We start from the raw sequence: 23611 nt of genomic DNA on the forward strand, positions 1-23611 counted from the left end.
AGTACAGTACATCCACCAGTTCCCCTTTATCTACAGCACCTGTTACTTCAAAGAACTCCAATAAATTGGTTAAACATGATTTCCCTTTCCCAAATTCATGTAACTCTGCCTGATTATCTTGAATTTATCTAAGTGCCATGTTATAACATCTTTAATAATAGCTTCTAACATCTTCCTATGACAGATGTTAAGCTAACTGGCCTATAGTTATCTGCATTCCGTCTGCCTTTCTGAATAAAGGAGTTACATTAGCTATTTTCCAACCTTCTCTAAATCGAGTGAATTTTGGAAAATTAAATCAATGCATCAACTGAACTGGTAACCACAGTATTTGCCTGGTAGACAAAGTAGTCAAGAGCAGTTCAAAGGCTAGGAGTCCTGCGGCGAGTAACTCTCCTCCTGACTCCCCAAAGCCTGTCCACCATCTACAAGGCACAAGTCAGAAGTGTGATGGAATGCCTGGATGAGCACAGCTCCAACAGCACTCCAGAAACCAGACACCATCCAGGGCAAAGCAGCCCGCTTGATTGGCACCTCATCCACAAACATTCACTCCCTGCACCATCGATTGCACATTTGCGACAGTGTGCACAATCCACAATTGCAGGAACTCACCAAGCCTCCTTAGGTAGCACCTTCCAAACCCACAACCACTGCCATCTAGAAGCACAAGGGCAGCAGATGCATGGGAACACCACCACCCGGAAGTTCTCCTCCAAGCTAAACACCATGCTGACTTGGAAATATATTGCCATTCCTACACTGTCGCTAGGTCAAAATCTCCCTAACAGCACCGTGGATGTATCTACACCACATGAATGCAGCGGTTCTGGAAGGCAACTCACCACCACCACATCGAGGGCAATTAGGGATGGGCAATGGATGAATTAATAAAAAAGATGCATGCCTGATTGCACTTAAACAGGAAAGAAGCAATGCAGGACCCCCACCAGCTCTCCAAACAGTGGTTGGGGGAACCTATTGCACAGCCTAAGTTCCACCCACTGTCTACCAACCTTCATTGTTTTGTCACACTTGTGTGTCAACTTTATGCATTATAATTTCTTATGTTGCTTTTTGTATTAGAAACAGCCTACATAAACTTAACACTAATTACGCTCTCCTGCACCATATCTCTCAGTTTTATCATTTCATAGCCTGAATCGCAGTGAAATTCCTAAGCTGGAATCAACTCTGAGTACCAAAGTAAAGTAAATTTTGCTATTTAACTACAGAGTAGAGAATCAACATATTGCATAGAAACTTTGTAACACTTTAAAATGGGGACTGAATTATTTTTATCCGGTTTGTCCCTGTACACTAATCTGAAGACTGCACTTGGTTTTAACCTCTTGCAAAAAGAAAAATATAACAATGAATAGTTAGCAAGGATATCAGAAGGGAAAATCTTGCTTGAGTAATCTCATTGGATTTTTTGAAGAGTTAACAGAGAGAATTGTCAATGGTAATGCAGTAGATATAATTAATCTGGATTTTCAAAAGACCTTCAATAAGCTGCCCAATAATATACTAATGAAATAAGGTCAGAGAATGTAGAGCAAAATACTGCAGAAGCTAGAAATCTGAAATAAAAACAAAAAGCACTGGAAAAACTCAGCAGGCTGTGAAGCATCTGTGGAGAGAAAAAGAGTTAAAGTTTCAGATCGAATGACCTTTCAGTAAAGAATGCAGTGTCAAGGAACAAGTGGCAGAATGGATTGCTAGCTGGTTTCAAGGTAGAAAGTAGGAATAAGGGTAGTCATTCATAGTGGCAGAAGATGGAAAGTAATGTTTCACAATTATCAGTGCTGGGACTTCTACAGTTCACAATTTCCATTATGCTGCGTCTCCTGACAATGTAATATGACCGCCTGCACATGGGCACTGTTCCATACAGATGTCACTCTGCTGCGCCCAGCCTGCTAGAAAGCCTAACAGTGGAAATATATTTAATTAATTTGAAAACATTAATATGAAAGCAAATATTGCTCTGGCCCTTCAATAACAGCATCCCACTTTATTATACAGCACAAGGAAGAACAAAGGAGAGAGAGTGGAGTAAGAGACAGAGTGAGTGAGGGCCGTGAGACACAGTTACACAAAATCGGTTCCAGAAAACCTTGTGAAGCCTTGTTTTACTGATAATGTATCAGAAATAAATACAGTATTAACTTCACACTAGGGCAGTGCCAGCAAGTAATAAAAGTCCCATGTTTAACCCCCTCTTGCCTGTTGTATTCTCTGCAGATTTCAGATAGAATTGTTTTGAGAGTCTGTAAATCAGTAAACATGGAGGAACACTAGAACTGCATGTGTGGCATTGGCAGCAAATGTAGCCTTTACATTAACAATTTAGACATTGCAATCAAAAACACATTCTCTAAATTTATGGATGACTCTGAATCTGGTGGTGGAGTGGAGGGATGGGGTGGTGATAGGAAATACTGAGGAGGACTGCAACAAATTACAGGAGGGCATTAATAAACTTGCACAACGGGCAAATGAAGCCTATAGCAGATATAAATACGAGGTAGTACATTTTGGTAGAAAGAATAGGCAGACACTTATTACTTGGAATGTGAGAGTCTAGGTGGGGTAGAGGAACAAAGTGATTTCAGAGTACAAATATACCAAACGCTAAAAGCCACAATACAAATTAGTAAGGCCGTAAATAAAGCAAACCATGATCTAGGCTTTATTTCTGGTGGGATAGAATTGAAAAATAAGGGCGTTATGCTGAACCTGTATTAAACTTGGCTTAGGCTACACCTAAGAGTACTACGTGCAGCACTGGTCACCATATTGTAAAAAGGATACAGAGGCACTGGAGAGTGTGCAAAGAAGAATTACAAGCATGATACCAGAAATGCCTTGGTATACATATCAGGAAAGGATGAACAGACTGGGTCTCTTTGCCCTTTACAAAAAAAGAGAAGGGTAGCCTAATAGAGGTTTTTAAAATTATGAAAGGTTTTGACTGAGTGGATACAAAGAAAATGTTTCCACTTGTGGGGAAAACCATAACTGGAGGCCATCAATATAAGATAGACACCAAGAAATCCAATAGGAAGAAATTTCTTTGCCCAAGGAGCGGTGAGAATGTAGAACTCTCTCTACATGGAGTGGTTGAAGCATTTAAAGGGAAGTTAGACGAGCAGTTAGGGAGAATAGAGCTATAATAATAGATTTAAATGAGGGAAGATGGGAGGAGGCTTGAGTGAAGCATTAACTTTGCATTGGACTGGTTGGGCAGAATGGCCTGTTTCTGTGCTGTCTATCCTAGGTAATCCTTGGGCAGAATATTAAGCTCGGCGGGTGCGCTGCCGACCTGGCCAAGTGTAAAATGAGGCGCAATGACATCGGGTGAGCGTCCTGAAGTCATCACACAGTCCCATGATATTTCGTTCGGCGGGCGCGCACTGGAGTTGGAAGCACACCCTCCAACAATTAAAAGGCCTGTTAAGGCATTAAATGGGTAAATAAATTCAAATTTATGCTGCCCGTCCAACCTAACGGCTGGTGGGCCAAGTGGCTTTTGTGCCTTTTAGGAAACCTCATCCATGGGCGGGATGAGGTTTCCTAAAGCAAATAAAAATCAAATAAAAATTTTACACTTGAATTAAAAACATGTCCCTGCTCATCTAGCAGAGTCAGATGAGGGGGACATGTTTTATGATTTTATTTTCTTTTTTTTAAAACAGCGCTTCATCTCCCTGAGGCAGCTCTATACCTTGGAGATTATGAAGCACTCACTTGCGTGCATACGTGAAGTTTGCATTTGGCCCGCTCACCCTCTTTTCCCGCCCACACAGGCAGCATTGAATGTTTCACTGCCGCTGCCTGCCCCCGCTGAGCCCGCAAGCCAAGGGCAAAATTCTGCCCCTTGTGTGTAAACCATAGGAGGCGGACTAGGATATTATTAAAAAAAATCAATGTCTCTCTTCTGTTCCATTGTAAAAATTCTTTGTGAACATGCATTCATAAGAACATAAGAAATAAGAGCAGGAGTAGACCAAATGACCCATCGAGCCTGCTCCACCAATCAATTCAATCATGGCTAATCTTGGGCTTCAACTCTATTTTCCCAGCCACTTCCCTTATCCCTTAGATTTTTGGGGTCGCAGGAAATTGCCTATTCCAGCCTTAAATGCATTCAACGATTACGCATCCAACTCTCTGGGGCAGAGTGTTCGAAAGATTCACAACGCTTTGAGTGAAGTAATTTCCCTTCATCATAGTCCTAAATGATCAGTCCCTCATCCTGAGTCTGTGTCCCCATGTTTTAGATTCCTTGACCAGCGAAAACAATCTCTCAGCGTCCACCCTAACAAGCCCCTTCAGAAGCTAGAATGTTTCAATGAGATCTCTCCTCATTCCTCAATACTCAAGGATATAGGACCAGTTTACTCAGCCTCCCATCATAGGACAACCACCTCATCCCAGGGGCCAATTTAGTGAACCTTTGCTGTACTGCCTCCAATGCAAGTATATCCTTTCTTAAATGTGGAGACCGAAACTGCACATAGTACCCCAGATGTGGTCTCACCAAAAATTTGTACAGACTTCTTTATTCTTATACTCCAATTCCCTTGCAATAAAGGCCAACATGCCATTTGCCTTCCTAATTGCTTGTTGCACCCGCAGTGCTAATTTTCTGCATTCCTTATAAAAGCACACCCAAGTCTCTTTGAACATCAACACTTACAAGTTTCTCACTTTAAAAAAAAATGTTATTCTTATGACCAAATTGAATAACTTCATGCTTCCCTATGTTATACTCAGATTTGCCTTCTTGTTGCCCACTCACCTAACCTGTCTATATCTCTTTGCAGCCTCTCTGTGCCCTTCCTGCAGCTTGCCTTTATATCTACCTTGGTATCGTCAGCAAACTTAGATACTTTACTCAGTCTCATCTAAGTTATTAATATAGATTGTAAATAGCTGAGGCAACAGCATTGATCATTATGACACTCCACTATTCACTGTCTGCCAACTTGAAAAAACCCTGTTTATGCCCACTCTCTGTTTTCTATCCAACAATCTGTGGACATTCTCATGTTAAAATTGTCCCCACTTATGTGCTTATAATCATTTATGATGTCAATGGGTGGTGTTTTCCAGTGATCAATGACCAGTAATTGTACATGCAATTCCAGAGTATCATCGAAAAAATGCCTTAGAATCTCGAGCATACAGCTTTTGGGTTTCCAACACTGATCATGCTGTGGTGAAAGTAGCCATGGTCCATTTTTGCTCAATTTCTTAATTGCTTTCAATTGGTGAGTTAAATATATTTCTTGCAAAAAAATCAACAAATTTCAATGTATTAAAAGATAGCTGGGGATGCTGTTTCAATCTGTATCTGGGTCTGTCCTGTTTCCATTGGAAGATCAGTCACCTTCAGCCTGTACATACTGGTCTTAGTTCCCATTCCTGCTCAAAAAATCACTTACCCTCAGTCTGTCCCATGGCACTTTGGTCTCCAGTGGAAATCTGGCAATCTCATAGGTACCAGTCTAAATAATAAAATGAATCTGAGGCACTTGGTCCTACTGGCGCTAACCTTTGCATCATTGTCACCTGTTCCTACAGCATATCAATGCTATTCCTGGGAAATTCCTGCCTTTGTAAATTTATTTTTAATTTTAATAACTACATAATAGAGCCCCATGCTTGTCAGCTCTAGCAAATCTCAGCAGCTCCCACTCCACTGTTGGTATCATTAGTTCGTGGCCTGATTTGTCCTGGCTGATTTCTACCACCCCTCCTCTTTCCCCATTAAACATGATAGCTTCCAGTCCACAGTGCATCTGCCCTCAACTTTTTTTCATTTACAGGATGTGGGCAATGCTGGCTAGACCAGCATGTATTGCTCACCCCTAATTCCCCTTGAGAAGGTGGTAGTGAGCTGCCTTCTTGAATTGCTGCAATCCCTGTGGTGCAGGTATACGCACAGTGCTGTTTGCGAGGGAGTTCGAGGATTTTCACCCAGCAACAGTGAAGGAACGGCAATAGATTTCCAAGTCAAGATGGTGAGTGGGTTGGAGGGGAAACTTCCAGGTAGTGGTGTTCCCATGTATCTGCTGCCCTTGTCTTTCAAGATGGTAGCCTAAAGAGCCTTGGTGACGTTCTGCATTGCATCTTGTAGTTGGTACACAGTGCTGCCACTGCTCGTTGGTGGTGGAGAGAGTGAACTTTTGTGGGAGGGTGCCAATCCAGCGGGTTGCTTTGTCCTGTATGGTGTCAAGTTTCTTGAGTGTTGCTGGAGCTGCTCTCATCCAGGCAAATGAGGAGTATTCCATCATACTCCTGACTTGTGCCTTGTAGATAGTGGACAGACTTTTGGGAGTGAGGAGGTGAGTTACTTGCCACAGGATTCCTAGCCTCTGGCCTGCTCTTGTAGCCACAGTATTTATATGGTTAGTCCGGTTCAGTTTCTGGTCAATGGTAACCCCAGGATATGGATAGTAGGGGATTCAGCGATGGTAATGTCATTGAATGTCAAGGTTTGATGGTTAGATTCTCTCTTGTTAGAGTTAGTAATTCTCTGCATGAGTTTTACTTGCCACTGTCAGCTTAAGCTTGGATATTGTCCAGGTTTTGTTGCATTTGGACATGGACTACTTCAGTGACTGAGGAGTCGCGAATGATGCTGAACATTGTGCAATCATCAGTGAACATCCCCACTTCTGACCTTATAATGGAAGGATGTTCTTTGATGAAGCAACTGAAGATGGTTGGGCCTAGGACTCTACCCTGCGGAACTGCTGCAATGATGACCTGGAATTGAGATGATTGACCTCCAACAATCTCAACCATCTTTCTTTGTGCTAGATATAACTCCAGCCAGTGGAGATTTTTCCCCTGATTCCAATTGACTCCAGTTTTGCTAGGGCTCCTTGGTGCCACAGTCAGTTAAATGCTGCCTTGATGTCAAGGGCAGTACCTCTCACCTCTGGATTTCAGCTCTTTTGTCCATGTTTGAACCAAGACTGTAATGAGGTCAGGAGCTGAGTGACCCTGGCAGAACCCAAACTGAGTGTCAGTGAGCCGATTGTTGCTAAGCAAGTGCTGCCTGTTAGCACTGTTGATGACCCTTTCCATCGCTTTACTGATGATGGAGTGAAGACTGATGGAGCGGTAGTTGGCCGAGTTGGACTTGTCCTGCTTTTTGTGTACAAGACATACCTGGGCAATTTTCTACATTGCTGGGGTAGCTGCCAGTGTTGTTGCTGTACTGGAACAGCTTGGCTAGGCATCTGGCAAGTTCTGGAGCACAAGTCTTCAGTGCTATTGCCAGAATGTTGCCGGGGCCTGTAGCCTTTGCAGTATCCAGTGCCTTCAGCCGTTTCTCAATATCACATGGTGTGAATCGAATTGGCTGAAGACGCACCTGTGATATTGGGCACCTCCGGAGGAGGCCGAGATGGATCATCCACTCGGCACTTCTGGCTGAAGATTGTTGTGAATACTTCAGCCTTATCTTTGCACAGATGTGCTAGGCTCCTCCACCATTGAGGATGGGATATTTGTGGAGTCTTCTCCAGTGAGTTGTTTAATTGTCCACCACCATTCTGAACTGGATGTGACAGGACTGCAGAGCTTCGATCTGATCCATTGCTTGTGGAATCGCTTAGCTCTGTGTCTTGCTTGCTGCTTCCGTTTTTTGGCACACAAGTAATCCTGTGTTGTAGCTTCAACAGTTGACACCTCATTTTTAGGAATATCTGGTGCTGCTCCTGGCATGCCCTCCTGCCGTCTTCATTGAACAGGGTTGATCCACAGTCTTGGTGGTAATGTTAGAGTGGAGGTATGCAGGGCCATGAGGTTACAGATTGTGGTTGAGTACAATTCTGCTGCTGATGGCCCACAGCACCTCATAGATGCCCAGTCTTGAGTTGCTAGATCTGTTCGAAATCTATGCTATTATGCACGGTGGTAGTGCCACACACCGCTATGGAGGGTATCCTCAATGTGAAGATGAGACTTCGTCTCCACAGGACTGTGCGGTGGTCATTCCTACCAATACTGCCATGGACGGATGCATCTGCAGTAGACAGGTTGGTGAGGTTAAGGTCAAGTATGTTTTTCCCTCTTGTTGGTTCCCCCACCACCTGCCGTAGACCCAGTCTAGCAACCATGTCCTTTAGGACTCGGCTAGCTCGGTCTGTGGTGGTGCTACCTTGTCACCTTCCAAGTGGTGTTCAATGTGGAGGAGCACTGATCCATCAGCTGAGGGAGGATGGTACGTGGTAATCTGCCAGGAGGTTCCCTTGCCCATGTTTGACCTGATGCCAAGAGACTTTATGGGGTCCAGAATCGATGTTGAAGACTCCCAGGGCAACTTCCTCCCTACTGTATACCACTGTGCTGCCACCTCTGCTGGGTCTGAACTGCCAGTGGGACAGGGCATACCTAGAGATGTTAGGGTGGTGTCTGGGACATGATCTGTGAGGTAGGATTCCATGAGTATGACTGTCAGGCTGTTGCTTGACTAGCCTGAGATACAGCTCTCCCAATTTTTGCTCAAGCCTCCAGATGTTAGTAAGGAGGACTTTGCAGGGTCGACAGGGCTGAGTATGCCATTGTCATTCCCGGGGTCTAGGTCGATACAGGGTGGTCCACTGGTTCCATTGCTTTTAGACTTTTTCGCAGTTGATACAACTGAGTGGTTTGCAAGGCCATTTCAGAGGGTAGTTAAGAGTCAACCACATTGCTCTGGAGTCACATGTGGGCCAAACCAGGTAAGGATGGCAGATTTTCTTCCCTAAAGGGCATTGGTGAACCAGATGAGTTTTTACAACATGGTCATCATTAGACTTTTAATTCCAGATTTTTTTTTTTATCTATTTCAAATTCGAACCCGGGTCCCCAGAGCATTACTCTGGGTCTCTGGATTGCTAGTCCAGCGACAATACCATTATGCCACCACCTCTTACAGCAAAGTATAAAGATTCATATATTAATTAACATGAGTGTAGATACGCTTTGACGGTATTTATGTCACTTGTGAACAATAGCCTTCATGCCTGGTCAGAAAGAAAATGCCTTGGTGTATGGTGCAGACAGAATTTTGGTTTAAAGATTGCATCTTGACTTATGTGGTGGATGTTGTCAATTTATCTAATTCTTGAGTTAAATTCAGACAGAGTATGTATATTGCACATTTTAGAGGGTAGGTATTGCACAGATTTTATAATTTGAAATGTTTATGCAAATCTTCATACCTAAGTGGATAATTTCACATTTCTCCATTATACTTCATCTGCCACAGTCTTGCCTAATGATTTAACTGGTCTCTCCTTCTTTCACCTTTTTTCATTCTCCTCTTTGTATCATCAGCAAACTTGAATAAATAAATAAACTTGGTCCCCTCAGCAAAGTCATCGATATAGATTATAAATAGTTGAGGCCCAAGCACTGATGCACTTGCCTAGTTACAACCTGCCAATCCGAAAAATCCCCATATCTTCCTAGTATACTTTCTGTTCGTTAAGCAATCCTCAATCCATGCTAATATTTTATTCCCAATCCCGCTTCTTTTGTGGTACTTCATCAAAAGCTTTCTGGAAATCCAAATATACCACATTCATTGGTTTTCCCCTTATTTGCCCTAATCTCTCATAATTTGATACTTGAAACTGTTAACATTCTGTTGAATGTGCGTTGCTTTCCTTCCAAAGCCAATATATCTTTTACTGGTGTCCAGAATATTTCAGTTCCTTTTTCATGAGTGCTAAATTTTGTTCCATTTTGAAGCATTCAGATTTTTTTGTTACATTATGTAACAGAAAAACACTGAATTAAGAAGTATTAAGATATGCAAATGGTGCTAACAAGGTTTTTAAAAGATCAGTGTTTTGAATAATTTTTGGAAATCATTAATTGTGAAGTTGATCACGGGTGAGTTCAAATTTTATTTGAAATCAAAATCTTAAATTGGATAATAAATTATTAATGATATCAGTTGGAAGTTTTGTGTCTGGGGAGAGTGGAAACAAAGAAAGTGGCTGAAACTGTACTTGGATTAGCAGTCCCAGCCCACTTACAGTTCCCAATAAGAAGACTGTTCCTCTTGATCTCAGATAGCTATCTATGTTCAGTATATGGCACCAACCGTTTGCCATCACTGTAGTTGTTGATTACAAAGGTGCCACTAATAGCAAGTTGAACAGGTCAACTATTTCTGGCAGTTAAAGTATGATTATCTATCATTTATGTCCTAACTCTCCCACTTTAATATGATCTAATTTAAAACAAACAATTGAGATGACACATTCTGTTTCCATTTTAAGATGAGCGTCTTTATGGCCCAATTAACTTGCCCTTCTTCAGGGCTCACCCTATTCCAGGGCTTTAATCTCAACAGTTGACAGATAATTCGGTTGTCAGTGCAAGCTTCTGAATCCGCCTCTGTATTTGCTGTACAGAATTATCCTGTGTTATTTAATGTCTTCACTATTTCATACCATCATTTGTTGTACCGGCAACCACATATAGCAGGCAAACCGCATTAACACAAAGCACTCAATATAAGCAGTGGATACTGTATTGTAATTAATGGAACAGCTATTATGAAAAGTAATGCCAAGATACTTTTAACTGCTGTTTGACATTTCTTGTCATGTGTAATCTTTAAAAAATAAAATAAATTTATTTCAACATGGTAAGCTTTATATTCGCATAACTTGGATGAAATACCTTTGAATTGATCTCAGTAACTGGGGTGGTGATTCATTGTCTGAGCTGATGTGGGTCTGAATCCTTGATACAGATGTGGGTTTATGGCAGATGCATTGTGTTTCACTTGTATTATTTGATTTAATTTTATCACTCTATTTTCAACTAGTTTTGCTGTCTTTAATTTCTTTATTTTGTCACACCTTACGTTGTATGGACCTCTTCTGTGTCAGTTCATTGCTTCACATGGTCTATCCACAATCCTTTTATCATTTCTATATGTATGCATTATCTAACAAATTTATGTTAAACACTTTGCAGTCATTAGACCCTAAGGTTTTTCTCTTATAACTGTTGATATACTCGTTCCCCTTTTTTTCTCCATTTATTCAAACATGGCTAAGATGCCTGTTTATCTTTATCTTCAGTTCTGATGAAGGGTACACAGCTGAAACATCATAACCTATCTTTTTACTTTACAGAAATTTGGTCTTTAGTTTTGTATTCTATTAAAAACTCCAATTTTTTTTTTTACAATGAGAACTGCAATGTGAACTTGATATGTTGTAACTCCACCTTAACAGTTGTGATGCTACTGCATCTCCACTGGTTGGAGGGACAGTTGCAGCATGACACAATTTCATAGACGGTTTCCAGTATGAATCTCGATACAAGGGCTTATGTAATGGAAAGATTTGAAAACGTGTGCCTAGCTATTCATTTTTAATATTTTATAAATGTGGTAGAAATAACTCAAAGGTTTGGAGCAAGAAGAATGAAAAGTTCCACGTGGCTTCAGTATGAATGGTATATTTTTTGTGTCAGCCGCAGTAGATGATGCATAGTAGGAGCAAATTTGCTATATTACAGCATGGTCAAGTTGATGTCATGTTTAGGCTGCTGCAGCCCCAGAGTGAACATCAGAAATTGCTTTCCAGGTGTCACACTATTTGTAGCAGTGCTGTTGGAGATCTACTAATAAATACATTTTCCACAAAGGTTTTTCCTATATGAGGTTTGAGTCTAGTTTTGAGTTATAAATGTTGATCCTTTTGAATATGTAGATTCTCGTGAGCTGAAGTTGATTTTCATGCAGCATGTGGTGTTGGTAAACTTATCTCATTTTTTGCATACAGTTGGGCATCTTGTAAGCTAGACTCTTTTATGCAAGATTGCGTTCATCATTTTAGGAAATGACAGCTGACAAAGTTTCACCCATCATCCTACAATTCCTCCTTACTAACATGGAAATTGTCAACCCCATCTAGATGAGGTGCAGTCATGTGCACCACTACCCACCCTCACCACTATCATGCAGTCCAATTAATATCATGCTGTTTGTCCAACCTTAATGTATAAACTGCATCCTGGCTTCTCTGGATGTGAAACTTTATGTGTATTCGTGAATGGTTATAAAAGTGCCTGCAATTTCCCAAACCTAAGTTGCGCTCATTCACATTGTAGGATGTGTGCCACAAAGCCCAGTTTACTAATTAATTAAATTCCCTTAACCTTTCTGATGTCAGATGTAGAAAAGCTCATGGACTTTGAGATAGAAGTAGGGAATATTTAGAAATGTGTGAGTTAATCAAGACGCTATGGATTTACTTTTAACAAATCCATATTTAACAAATTTAATACGCGTTCTTGTTAATGATCAACTGAATAGGTGAAAGAAATGCCAGTAGACATAGTGCATATGATTCTTCAGAAGGCCTTCAATAAGGGCTCTGACAAGAGAGTTACTGGAAAAATTCAGGCATGTAATGTAAGGAAAGATAGAAAATTCATTGATAGACAAGAAACAGATTTGGGAGAAATGCTTAGATTGGAAAAGGGTTGGAAATGGTGTACCGAAGGGGATCGTGCTAAATCAAGTTAATAATTTAGTCTGAATTTTCAGCTCTTGTGCTAACTTGTGCATCATTCTTTTAATGCCTCCATCTACATATTTAATTTTGATTGCAGTAACCCCATTGTAGAGCACTGAGTGAATCTACTCGTGATTCCTTACCATCTTAGCTGATGTTGTTAACCATTCTTCATCTTAATATACTGTCCCTCTGTCTTTCCAATCTGGTTTCTGCTTCTGCCACAGTACCAAAACAGCTTTTGACAGTCACTAATGACATTTTATGTGACTGCATTAAAGGTAAGCTATTCCTCCTCGCCCTTCTCAACCTATCTGCATCCTTGACAGCATTGATTACGCCGTGCTCCTTCAAAGCCACTCCACTGTCATCCTGCTGGGCGGGACTGTGCTCACCTGGTTTCATTCCTATGTATTTAACCGTAGCTAAAGTATCAGTTGAAATGGCTTCTGTTCTTCCTCTGCACCATTACCTCTTATGTCCCTCAAATAATGACCCCGAAGTCAAAAGCAGAACGTTTTTTAGAACGCTGAGAGACTGGGAGATGTGTCCTTCTACATGAATCACAAAGTTAATGTGCAAGTACTGCAAGCAGTTAGGAAGGCAAATGGTGTGTTAGCTTTTTTTACTAAGCGATTGGAGAAGAGAAAAGAAGCCTTACATGGTGGTCTTACCGAAGGAAGGACATGCTTGCCTTGAGAGAATGCAAGACTGGTTCATGGAATAAGAGATTGTCCATTGAATAGACCAATACGATTAGAAGTATAAAAAATGATCTAATTGAAACATAAGATTCTTAAAGGGATTGACAGGGTAGACACTGAGGAAATATTTCCCCTTGCAGGGGAACCTGGAACATGGTCACAGGCTCAGAAAAAGGCATTGGCCATATAGGACCTAAATGAGGAAAAACGTTTTCATTCAAGGTTGTAAATTGCTGGAATCGTCTACCCCAGACAGGTGTGGATGCTTAGTCATTGAGTATGTTCAAGATAGATGTGGATAGATATTTGGGTACTAAGGGAAGTAAGGGATATGGGGATAATGCAGGAAGGTGTAGTTGATGTAGAAGATCAGACATGATCTTGTTCAATGGCGAAGCAGACTCAAAAGGCCAGATGGCCTACTCCAGCTCCTATTTCTTATGTTCTTTTGGCATTTTGGAAATCGAGCTAGTTATGTGTACAAGGTTTTATGGATATGATAAAAAAAAAAATTCCAGGGCTGAATTAGATAGATTTCATTGATTTTGTTAGACAAGAGAGTCAAGGGTTATGGGGTGCAGACAGGAAAGTGGAGCTAAGACCATAACCAGATCAATCATGACCTTATTAAATGGTGGAGCAGGCTCGAAGGACAGAATGGCTTACTCTTGCTCCTATGTTCCTATATTCAACCAAGGCTTTCTTTAATCCCCTTTGGGAATGAGATTTTAAGTAACCATACTATCAAGATCCGAGGCTTAAGGTCAAGTTGACATAGAGAATTGCTGGAGTTTAACTAGTTAAAACCATGCATTTTACAGCATAATGCACTGGTCAACTACCGCTGCTTGTTCACCCAAGCTTTTTGGGATTGTATATGCCACATCCTCACAATCTTTCGTGTAATGTTTCTTTTTAAATACACTTCAACCACCTTGTATCTTGACCAGCATCTTCCAATTCCTCAATTCTGGCCTTTTATCTAGTTGTCCCACTGTTGATGACAGAACCTTCATCCCCTACTGTCTGGAATGAATTTCTCCACCAATTTCACCTTTAACATCATGACAAAGCCCATCTTTTGAACAAGACTTCAATCAAGTACGAATACTTCTTGCATGGATCAGGACTGTGCCAATTTTATTTTTACTCCCCCTGTAAGACAACTAGGGACAGTTCCTACATAAAAAATATACAAATACAGTTGTAAAAACAGAAAATGCTGGAAAAGCTCAACAGGTCTGACCACATCTATGCAGAGAGAAGTAGTTGATGGGCAGAAATTTTCACTCAGCGGGCGGGCATGCCCAACCTGCTCGAGCGTGAAATGATGCATATTGACATCGGCCGAGCATGCTGATGTCAATGCGTAGTCACGCGATAGCTCAGTCAGCGGGCACGTGCCAGAGTTGGCAGCGCACCTGCTGACAATTAAAAGGCCTGTTAAGGCCATTAATTGATCAATTAACTTAAATTTTTCGCTGCCCAAAGGCCAAGTGGCCTTTGCATTTTATTTGGAAACCTCATCCATGGGCAGGATGAGGTTTCCAAAAGCAAATAAAATAAAAGTTCCAAAATTGAATTAATAACATGTCCCTGCTCATGTGACAGAGTCACATGAGGCGACATGTTAAAGAAAATAAAAATGTAATAAAACAACGTTTCATCTCTCTGGGGAAGCTCTGTGCCTCAGGGAGGCTATGAAGCGCTCACTCCCACGTATGTGCAAAGTTCACACTCGGCCCACGCCCTCCTACTCTCCCCCCCCCCCCCCCCCCCCCGCAGCGCTCAGCACTGCCGCTTGAGGGGAAACATCCTCCCAGCATATATCCTGTCAAGCCCCCTCAGAATCTTTTATGTTTCAATAAGATCACTTCTGATTCTTCTGAACTCCAATATAGGCCAAAACTGCTCAACCCTTCCTCATAAGACAATCGCTTCATCACAGAAATTTTGATGTGAGTTCTGGATTGCATGCTTGTGGATGCAGAGTTTTTGGTTAAAAAAATTTAAATAGATCTGCGTTCTAGTTACTCTTGAACCATGTAATTATCTTGTCACTTATGTTAATTGAGTGCAGTCATGTTTACAAGTTTGAAATTTGTAGACAGCTTTAACAATTAGTTGCTTAGGAAAGTAAGTTATGAAGAGGATACAAAGAGTCTGCAAAGGGATAATAATAGGATAAGTGAGTGGACAAAAAATTGGTGGTTTGGAGTCTAATGGGCAAAATGTGAGGTCTACTTGGGCACAAGGAATAGAAAAGCAGAATATTATTTAAATGGAGAGAGTGCAGCATGCTGCAGTACGAAGGAATCTGGGTGTGCTTTTACATAAAACACAAAATGTTAGCATGCAGGTATAGCAAGTAATTAGGATGGCAAATGGAATGTTGGCCTTTATTGCAAAGGGGATGAAGTATATTAGGGGGAAATCTTGCTACAATTGTGGAGGGCATTAGTAAGACTCTATCTAGCCTACAGTTTTGGCTTCCTTACTTAAGGAGAGATATATTTGCAAGCATAGGGCAGGTTCACTACGCTGATTCCTGGGATGAAGCGATTGTCTTATGAGGAAGGGTTGAGCAGTTTTGGCCTATATTGGAGTTCAGAAGAATCAGAAGTGATCTTATTGAAACATAAAAGATTCTGAGGGGGCTTGACAGGATATATGCTGGGAGGATGTTTCCCCTCAAGGGGGAATCTCAAAATAGGGGGCACAGTTTAAAACTAATGTTTAATTAAGTCCTGTTTAAGACTGAGATGAGGAGAAATTTCTCCTCTCAAAGGGACTTTAGCCTTGGAATTCTCTTTCCAGGAGAGCAGAAAAGGCTGAGTCATTGAATATATTCAAGGCTATGTTAGACAGATTTTTGATCTGCAAGGGAGTCCAGGGTTAAGGGAGACTGCAGGAAAGTCGAGTTAAGGCTTTAAATCAGTCATTATCTTATTAAATGTCAGAACACAATTGATGGGCTGAATGTCTACTCCTCCTATTTCAATCTGTGAAGTTGATACAGCTTTCCATTTTAATTGATAATCTGAAATATTTAAAATTAAATATGTCAGTATTTAACACAGGAGCATTTACATAGCAATATTTTCTAGAAAGCCAAAATAACAAATTTTGATCTAGTGCAAAAATAAATAGTTGTTTAGTTATATGGAACTTAAGTATTGCTGAAAAAAGACATTTTGTCGAAGCTTTTCATCTTGCACTCGTCAGGACAATTGCAAGAATACCAATTTCAGGGGAAGCAACAACTTTAAACTGTATGAGAAGAGAGTGCCGATTGGTTGGCAAGTGGAGTCTGATCGGTAGAGGCTTTGCCATGGAGAATGCACCAGTTAATGGAGACTGACAGTTAACTGCAAGCATTGTTTGAAATTTAAACCAGGCAGCTTTACTCTGGTCAAGGCATTGACCTGAGGAATGAACCAGTGAATGGCTATCACTTATTTTGTTTAGCTGAAACAGGCACAATGTATGTACATGTTCTTTCTCTCTGCAAAGAGCAGGATCCTGTGTCTTCACCTATGTAGCTTCCAGTACATGTAAGTGTGCCATACTGCAAGCCTGAATGACAATCTTAAATTCGTTGTCAGCGTAATTTTTAGCACACGGAGGATTATTTAGCAAATGTTGCCCAATCGCAGAATTACATCTAATGTTAGACACTGTTTTGAGTTTTGCAAACATGGACTCGTTGGGTACGGTCTTAACCTTGTCTGTTGCGAACAGCAGAAGGGATGTGCTATTTGATATGATCCACCTGTATTTGGGACAAATGACCTACATACCTAGTATCACACTGGCACTGAAATTCATATAACACATTCAGTCACCATTAACTGGTGCATTCTCCATGGCATTGCCGCTACTAATCAGAGTCCATTTGCCAACCAATCAGCACTGTCTTCTCATACAGTATAAAGTTGTTGCTTCCCCTGACATTGGTATTCTTGTGATTGTCCTGATGACTGCGAAACAAAAAGCTTTGACAAAATGTCTTTATTCAGCAATATTACAAAAATGTTAGAACAACATTATATGAGGAGTGACTCATATTATCAGGTCCCGGGCAGTATACTCTCTTCAGTCTTTCAGTAGAAATGCTTTCAACATTATTGACAGATCCTTCTGGATAATTCACCCATATATACTAACTCTCTTCTGAGACAGATACTGCAGGTCCATGTTGATAGTGACTCTCTCTCTTAGCTAATATTTTCCATATTATGGCAGATGTTTTTTGGTGAAGAATTACTTGAGCTTTTTGCATTATTGATGTAACCCTGTAGAAAATGGTCAGGTTTATGTCATTTGAAGTAAACTGAAATATAAAACTTGTCTTGCTATAAAGATACAATTTAATTAATTTTGAATGGAGTACTGTAGTGTAGATTGGTACCAATCCTGAAATTGTAGAAAATCTTGAGCCTTTTTGACATTGATTTTAAACTATATATAATTTTTGAAAACTAATGCAAACAGATAATTTGTAATCCAAAATATATATCTTCTCTAGTATCTTACCTAGTTTAAAAAGTGATAATTTTGAGTGTTTTACTGTACTGTGCCACTAAAAGGTACAAATTCAATTCTTCCATGCTGCTGAGTTGTTAAGCTATATTGTTTCAATAGGGATTTGTCTCTAAAAGCCTTCATATACTTATTACAACCACCAAGCACTTTTTAAAATTCTTTAATGGGATGTGGGCATTAATGGCAAGGCCAGCAATTATTGCCCCCATCTAATGGCCCTTGAGTGGCTTGCCTACTCATTTCAGTTGAGAGTCAGTCACTTTGCTGTAGATTTGGAGTCACGTGTAGGCCAGACTAGGTAATGACAGTGGATTTCCTTCCCTAAAGACATTAGTGAATTAGACGGGTATTTATGATAATCCATGATGGTTTCATACTCACCATTACTGAAAATTTGCCTTCAATTCCAGATTAATCAATTAAAATTAGTTAGTAATTATTTAATTCAATTTGCACCAACTACCATGGTGGATACAAACCCATGTCCCCAAAGCATTAACTTGAGCCATTGGATTATTTGTTCTGTGATATTACCACTGCATCACCATCTCCCCTGGATGTCTAGGACCAGGTATTTACACTACCCCTCGGTTGCAGACTTGGGGAAGTGGAATTAGTAAGAAACATATACATCATTAAATTTTCTTGGACTGGCCACATTTCACTGTAAAGTATTTTGCCACTGTTTTCTTCTGATGGTAACACTGGATTAATAAGACTTATGAATGGATTGTGATTGTCATTGATGAAGTGATGCTGCAGTTGTGTGTTCCAGCTCCCAAGTGGTGTGTAGCATATGATCTGTTTTACTTTATTCTCTCTGACTGCCACATTGGTAAGAATTCAGTTTTTCTTTTTTAAGAAGTGAAGTATTATTTAATATGTACTGATTTCTTCTATGTCTTGATTTTGTGAACAGGTAACTGGTTTCTTTTAGAATGCAATGTGTAATACATTGTTGTATGCAATGAAAAGGGCCTTGCATTTTAACAAACAATTTTATGGAACAAAATTTGCTCTTTAAAGACAAACATGATAACCCTGATCCTGTTATTTTCAGGGAGTACCTTGGGAAACAGCTTCAGTCAGAGCAACCACCAACTGTCACCACCAGAAGCTGAATTGTCGTACTACTGTTGCAGTCTATGCTAAAATGTATTGGCTGATTGTTCTCAGAACTGTAAAGAAGTACATTTCTGAATATATTGAAATAAGCATATATGTTGATGGATAGCTTTTTTTAAATGTCCACATGCTGCATTTCTTCATGGTGTGATGTATTTAGCAAAACAGAAAATAAATCTTGATTAAAGCAGTGTGCTGTATTGAGCATAAAAGTATGTACATAATGAATAACCAGAAAGATCCATTGTTTGAACAAGTTGTCAATTATTTATGTCTTTGATTTCACAATAATGTTTCCAGCAAAAGAGATAAGCATACTGTAAAATACAGTTATCACCTGTATATTGTTTGGTACTGTCATCTATTAATACATCAATGTAGCGATAAATTGTTAATGAAACAACTTCCTCTGTGGACCTGAATCATTAGACAGGCAATGTTTAACCTATGTTTTATGTCAGAATCAATTTTTGAAAAATCACAAAGCATTACAAATTGGTCCAATGTTGCTTGTGGTGGAGACATTATTCATGATTTTTAATTTTAAAAATCACTATTGGAACCATCCAGTAAATTATATTTTGGAATTAAACTGGAACACTAAATTCCTTTACACTTGGAACTGGACAGTTTATGGAACTGGACAGTTTATGAGTAAAGTTTTTAGTATGTAATTTTACAATGAGACCATTTGGGAGGGGAGAAAAAGCTGGACAAATGTTGCTTGCTTATTGCCTGAAATAGATTGTTGATGAAGATCACATCATGTAACTTACAAGAAATAAATATCAACATTAGGGCGTGAGTTACTGATTTGCCTCCTGTCTGCAGAATGGTCCATTGTGAAGTTCCTTTCTCCTTGATTATTGTGGCGTCGTGGCTACAGGGGATCGAAAGTGCTTCTGTTGGTGCACATTATGTTCTATATCAATTCCCTAATAACACTTAAGCCTAATAATAGGCTTTACCACTGTTGGGTCTAAATCATTGTTCAGATGCTACTGTTGGCTGGAAATCAGTGCTTAACACACACATTGGCCTGAATTTTTCAGTTGGCATGTGTGGGTGGGCCTGACACACTGACGTGTAAAATAACGCGCGATGATGTCAGGCATGCATCCCGACATCATTGCGATGTCTCAGCGCGCCGGAGTCGGCTGTGTGCCCACCGATAACTGATAGGCCTATTAAGGCCATTAACGAATTAATTAGTGTCATTGTTTACGCTGCCCGTCCAACCTTGAGGTTGGCGGGCAGGGTGAAAAGGCCAAGCGGCCTTTATGCTTTACAGGAAACCTCATCCACAAGTGGGATGAGATTTCCTAAAGCTTTTATGAATCAAATAAAGTTTTCTGAAGTATAAAACCATGTCCCATCTCAAGCGACGGTCACATGAGGGGCATGTTTATTTACATTTTTTTCCATTTATTTATTTCAATAGCGCTTCAATCTCCCCGAGGCAGCCTCAACGCTCCCTCCTCCCCAAACCTGTACAGGTAGCGCTGAACTCTACTCTTTGCGTCGTATGCTGGGCGGACCTTAATTGGCCTGTCCACATAAAATGGCGGCGCAGCGCAGATCGCGGGCAGCTGTCAGCTCTGACCGCTCCCGTCAAGCCCGCCCACCGACAGAAAAATTCAAGCCATCAAAATTTTGAGTTAATCACTTACCAGGCAGGGAACAAGTGCCCATCACCAGGATTAAATTTGAGAGAGGAAAAAAAAAATACTGGGAATACTCAATAGGTGAGGCAGCATCTGTGGAGCAAAAAAGAGTTAACATTTCAGATAGCGATGACCTTCCATCAAAACAGATTAAGTTTGAGATCTGCCCCCAACTACATCATACTGTCACAACCACGTAAAAGGTGTTCCCTTAAAGTGGTCCATGAGCTAAGAATTTGAATGTGTGTAAGTAGGCTTTTTATGGTTGGTTTAATTTGAAAATAATCCTGCAGACAAGCTTCAGTCTTAAACAAGATAAAAGTTAGTTTATTATAAAACTGCTGCTGAAGGTTTAGGTAAAAGTGATAAAGTTATTAACTCAAGTACAGTTAAAAAGATTAAATTTGAGATAAAGAAAAAAGATACTTAAAGCTGAGGTTTCAAATCAGTCTCAGTTTGTTGTGTGTGTGTTTGAATTCTTTCAAAAGTGATGGGCTTGAAACTTGAGGTTTGGTTTAGCTGTGATGGCTTCTGTAGTTGAATAGTTGCTGTATGTCTTTGCAAGTGGACTAAGCAAGCAGAACAGGCCCTGGGAGTGGATGAATGCTCCTGTTTTCACTTTTACTGTTCTACAGGCAGTGGCATTTGGTAGCCTGATTTAATATAACAGTCCAATAACTGCTTCTAGCAAATGTCCTCGGTGTTTCCCTATTGAGAAGCGGTTTCAAGGTGTCTCATGATGTTCAAGATTATTCTGCATACAAAATGGCTGTTCACAGCCATATTTTATAGAGTTAGAAAATTTAAAATAGCTACCAGCCCAAACTTTTGCATCATGCTTCCATTATTAGGTATTGGGTTAGTCTAAGGGGCATAGTCCCATCATTGTCTTTTTAGCCGACGTAATTAACCTTTTAAAGGTCTCAGCCATTAACTTAAATGGTTCCTATTTTCCCAAATTGGAAGAGATCAGAAAGAGCTATTCACGCCTTCAGGTAAACCACAATTTACCCATTGTGGATGTGTGAATGGAGTTTCAAATGCCTTCACATGTCTGGATATGTCAACCTGCAATTTAGGTGGAGCTTGCTGGTAGCTTGACCACATTTCAGTGGAAGAAGTCAGGTGACTTTAGGCAGCTATCTTTGAGGCTTCTTGTGTCCATTTTAAAAGAAAGATTAGCTTTTTTACAAAATTTATATCACAATGTGACAATACTGCTAGTCTATTTTGTGTGTTTTTAAAAATGAAGTTCCTGGCATCCAGCATTATTATGGTACAAATAATGCAAAATATTTTGGAGAATGTGTTTCCATTGTTTGATATAATATAGCCACAACATAAATGGCACAGCTGGATTGTGCAAATGGTTTTAAGAGACCCCAAAAGGTCAGAGATAACATAAGGGTGGGCTTTTACTCCATGATTTAAGCAAAGAACTTGACACACCATTGACCACTTTACACTAAGAAAAACTTTATGGGACAATTAAGTTCTGTCCATTGTTACGATGTGGCAGTTGATGCCAGGCAGACCTAGCAAATGTGCCAGGCGGACCAAATCCACAAGGGAAACTTGGTCGAGTTACCACAGTGGTTTTGGAATTTGTATTTATATAAGATGATGTGTGCACTGAACTCAGAAGAAATATCTCCAAAATCTCTAAGAGATTTTAAAAACTAAAATATTCACACAAGATTTTAAGCACATACATAAGACAATTGCTTATTACTATAACAGCTCCTAAAATTCCTAATTAAACGGACTACCAGTTACACACACCCTTTAAGGCAATAGTCCAAAATAGATTTTAGGTTTAAAAAAAACAGCAAGTTAGCACAGTACCCACTTGACAATTACTTCAGTTACTGAACACAGCTGACTTATGCACAAATGGCTGGAGGCTTCTTGAAGGCTGCTTCACACACTCCTGTTAGATCTTACATGGCCCTCGCTTCACAGCCTCTCATTCTCCTTTATATATGCTTTTCTCTCTTTAATATGTAAATTATATTGTTCCATATGTCTTTGGAATTGTACCTTTCCCATAATATAAAAACTTCCATATTGCCAATATTGTCAGTAACCTTGGGGAAAATAAATACATGCCATAGCCTTGCTTATCTGGCTAGTTATAAACAGACGAACATCCCTTTAAAATCCAAACAATCCCTTTGCTTAACTAAAAATGCAAATTCCTTTCACACCTTACATGCTAAGCTAGCACCCATGTTTGGTCATTGGCATTTCAAGCACATAAATCACACGGACAGACCCATCTACATTCACATCTATAAACCTACTTTACAACAAACCAGAAAAAATATTATGAAAATTATTATACTTTTGTAACAACATATAATACCCAAGCCCACCACTGAACAAGGGTGTAATGGATAAGATTTTGAAGGACTCCATTGAAGTAGGTGGTGGAGTAAAACTCCTAAGGGTAGATTCATGCTAATACTCTTGGGTAGTTTGAGAAGTTGTGAAGATGTGAGTCACCGAGGAAAAAAATGCTGTTCGTGCATCCTAGCTAACCTGACTGAGCTGGACCAACTTGCTGCTTATAATGGTTGTGTACTTTTGTTGTATAATTAGTGTATTATATGCCATATTAAACTCTGATTAAACTCAAAATACTCATGGTTTTGGTTGTTGTCAATCCTGATGAATTGATTAACAGCAACAAATTGTGCTGAAATAATATCAATAAATTGGTAAACTTAAAATCACTAAACAGGGAGACTTGTTTCTCTCATGCAGTCTGTTATTACCCACTAAGCCACCAAAATACGAGGGTAAATGAAGCATTTAAAGCACCCTAGAACACAGAAATGAGAAGGAAGGTACCTGAAAATAATTCTCCAAATGTCAACGTTTACAGAAGTTAAGATGCCAAGGTTAATCTAAGTGCAAGTCTCTCAATCCCCTAGTCTTTATAATTTTTTATTTATTTGTGGGATCTGAGCGATGTTGAAAAGGCCAACGTTTATTCCTCAACACTACTTGCCTTGAGAAG

General features: G+C 40.0%; 1 protein-coding gene across 4 annotated transcripts in view; it reads left to right on the top strand.

The window, feature by feature from the left end:
* atp6v1h (ATPase H+ transporting V1 subunit H) overlaps nt 1–19730 on the top strand; it is a 157463-nt gene extending 137733 nt beyond the window's left edge. For all 4 annotated transcript variants that reach the window (XM_041190165.1, XM_041190168.1, XM_041190166.1 and 1 more), the window contains one exon: nt 18861–19730. In XM_041190165.1, coding sequence (XP_041046099.1) covers nt 18861–18921 — 61 coding nt within the window. In that variant the 3' untranslated portion in view covers nt 18922–19730. The remainder of the gene's footprint in view (nt 1–18860) is intronic.
* Nucleotides 19731–23611: the final 3881 nt, after the last annotated feature.

This window comes from Carcharodon carcharias, chromosome 6, assembly GCF_017639515.1.
Source record: "Carcharodon carcharias isolate sCarCar2 chromosome 6, sCarCar2.pri, whole genome shotgun sequence".
NCBI lineage: Eukaryota > Metazoa > Chordata > Chondrichthyes > Lamniformes > Lamnidae > Carcharodon > Carcharodon carcharias.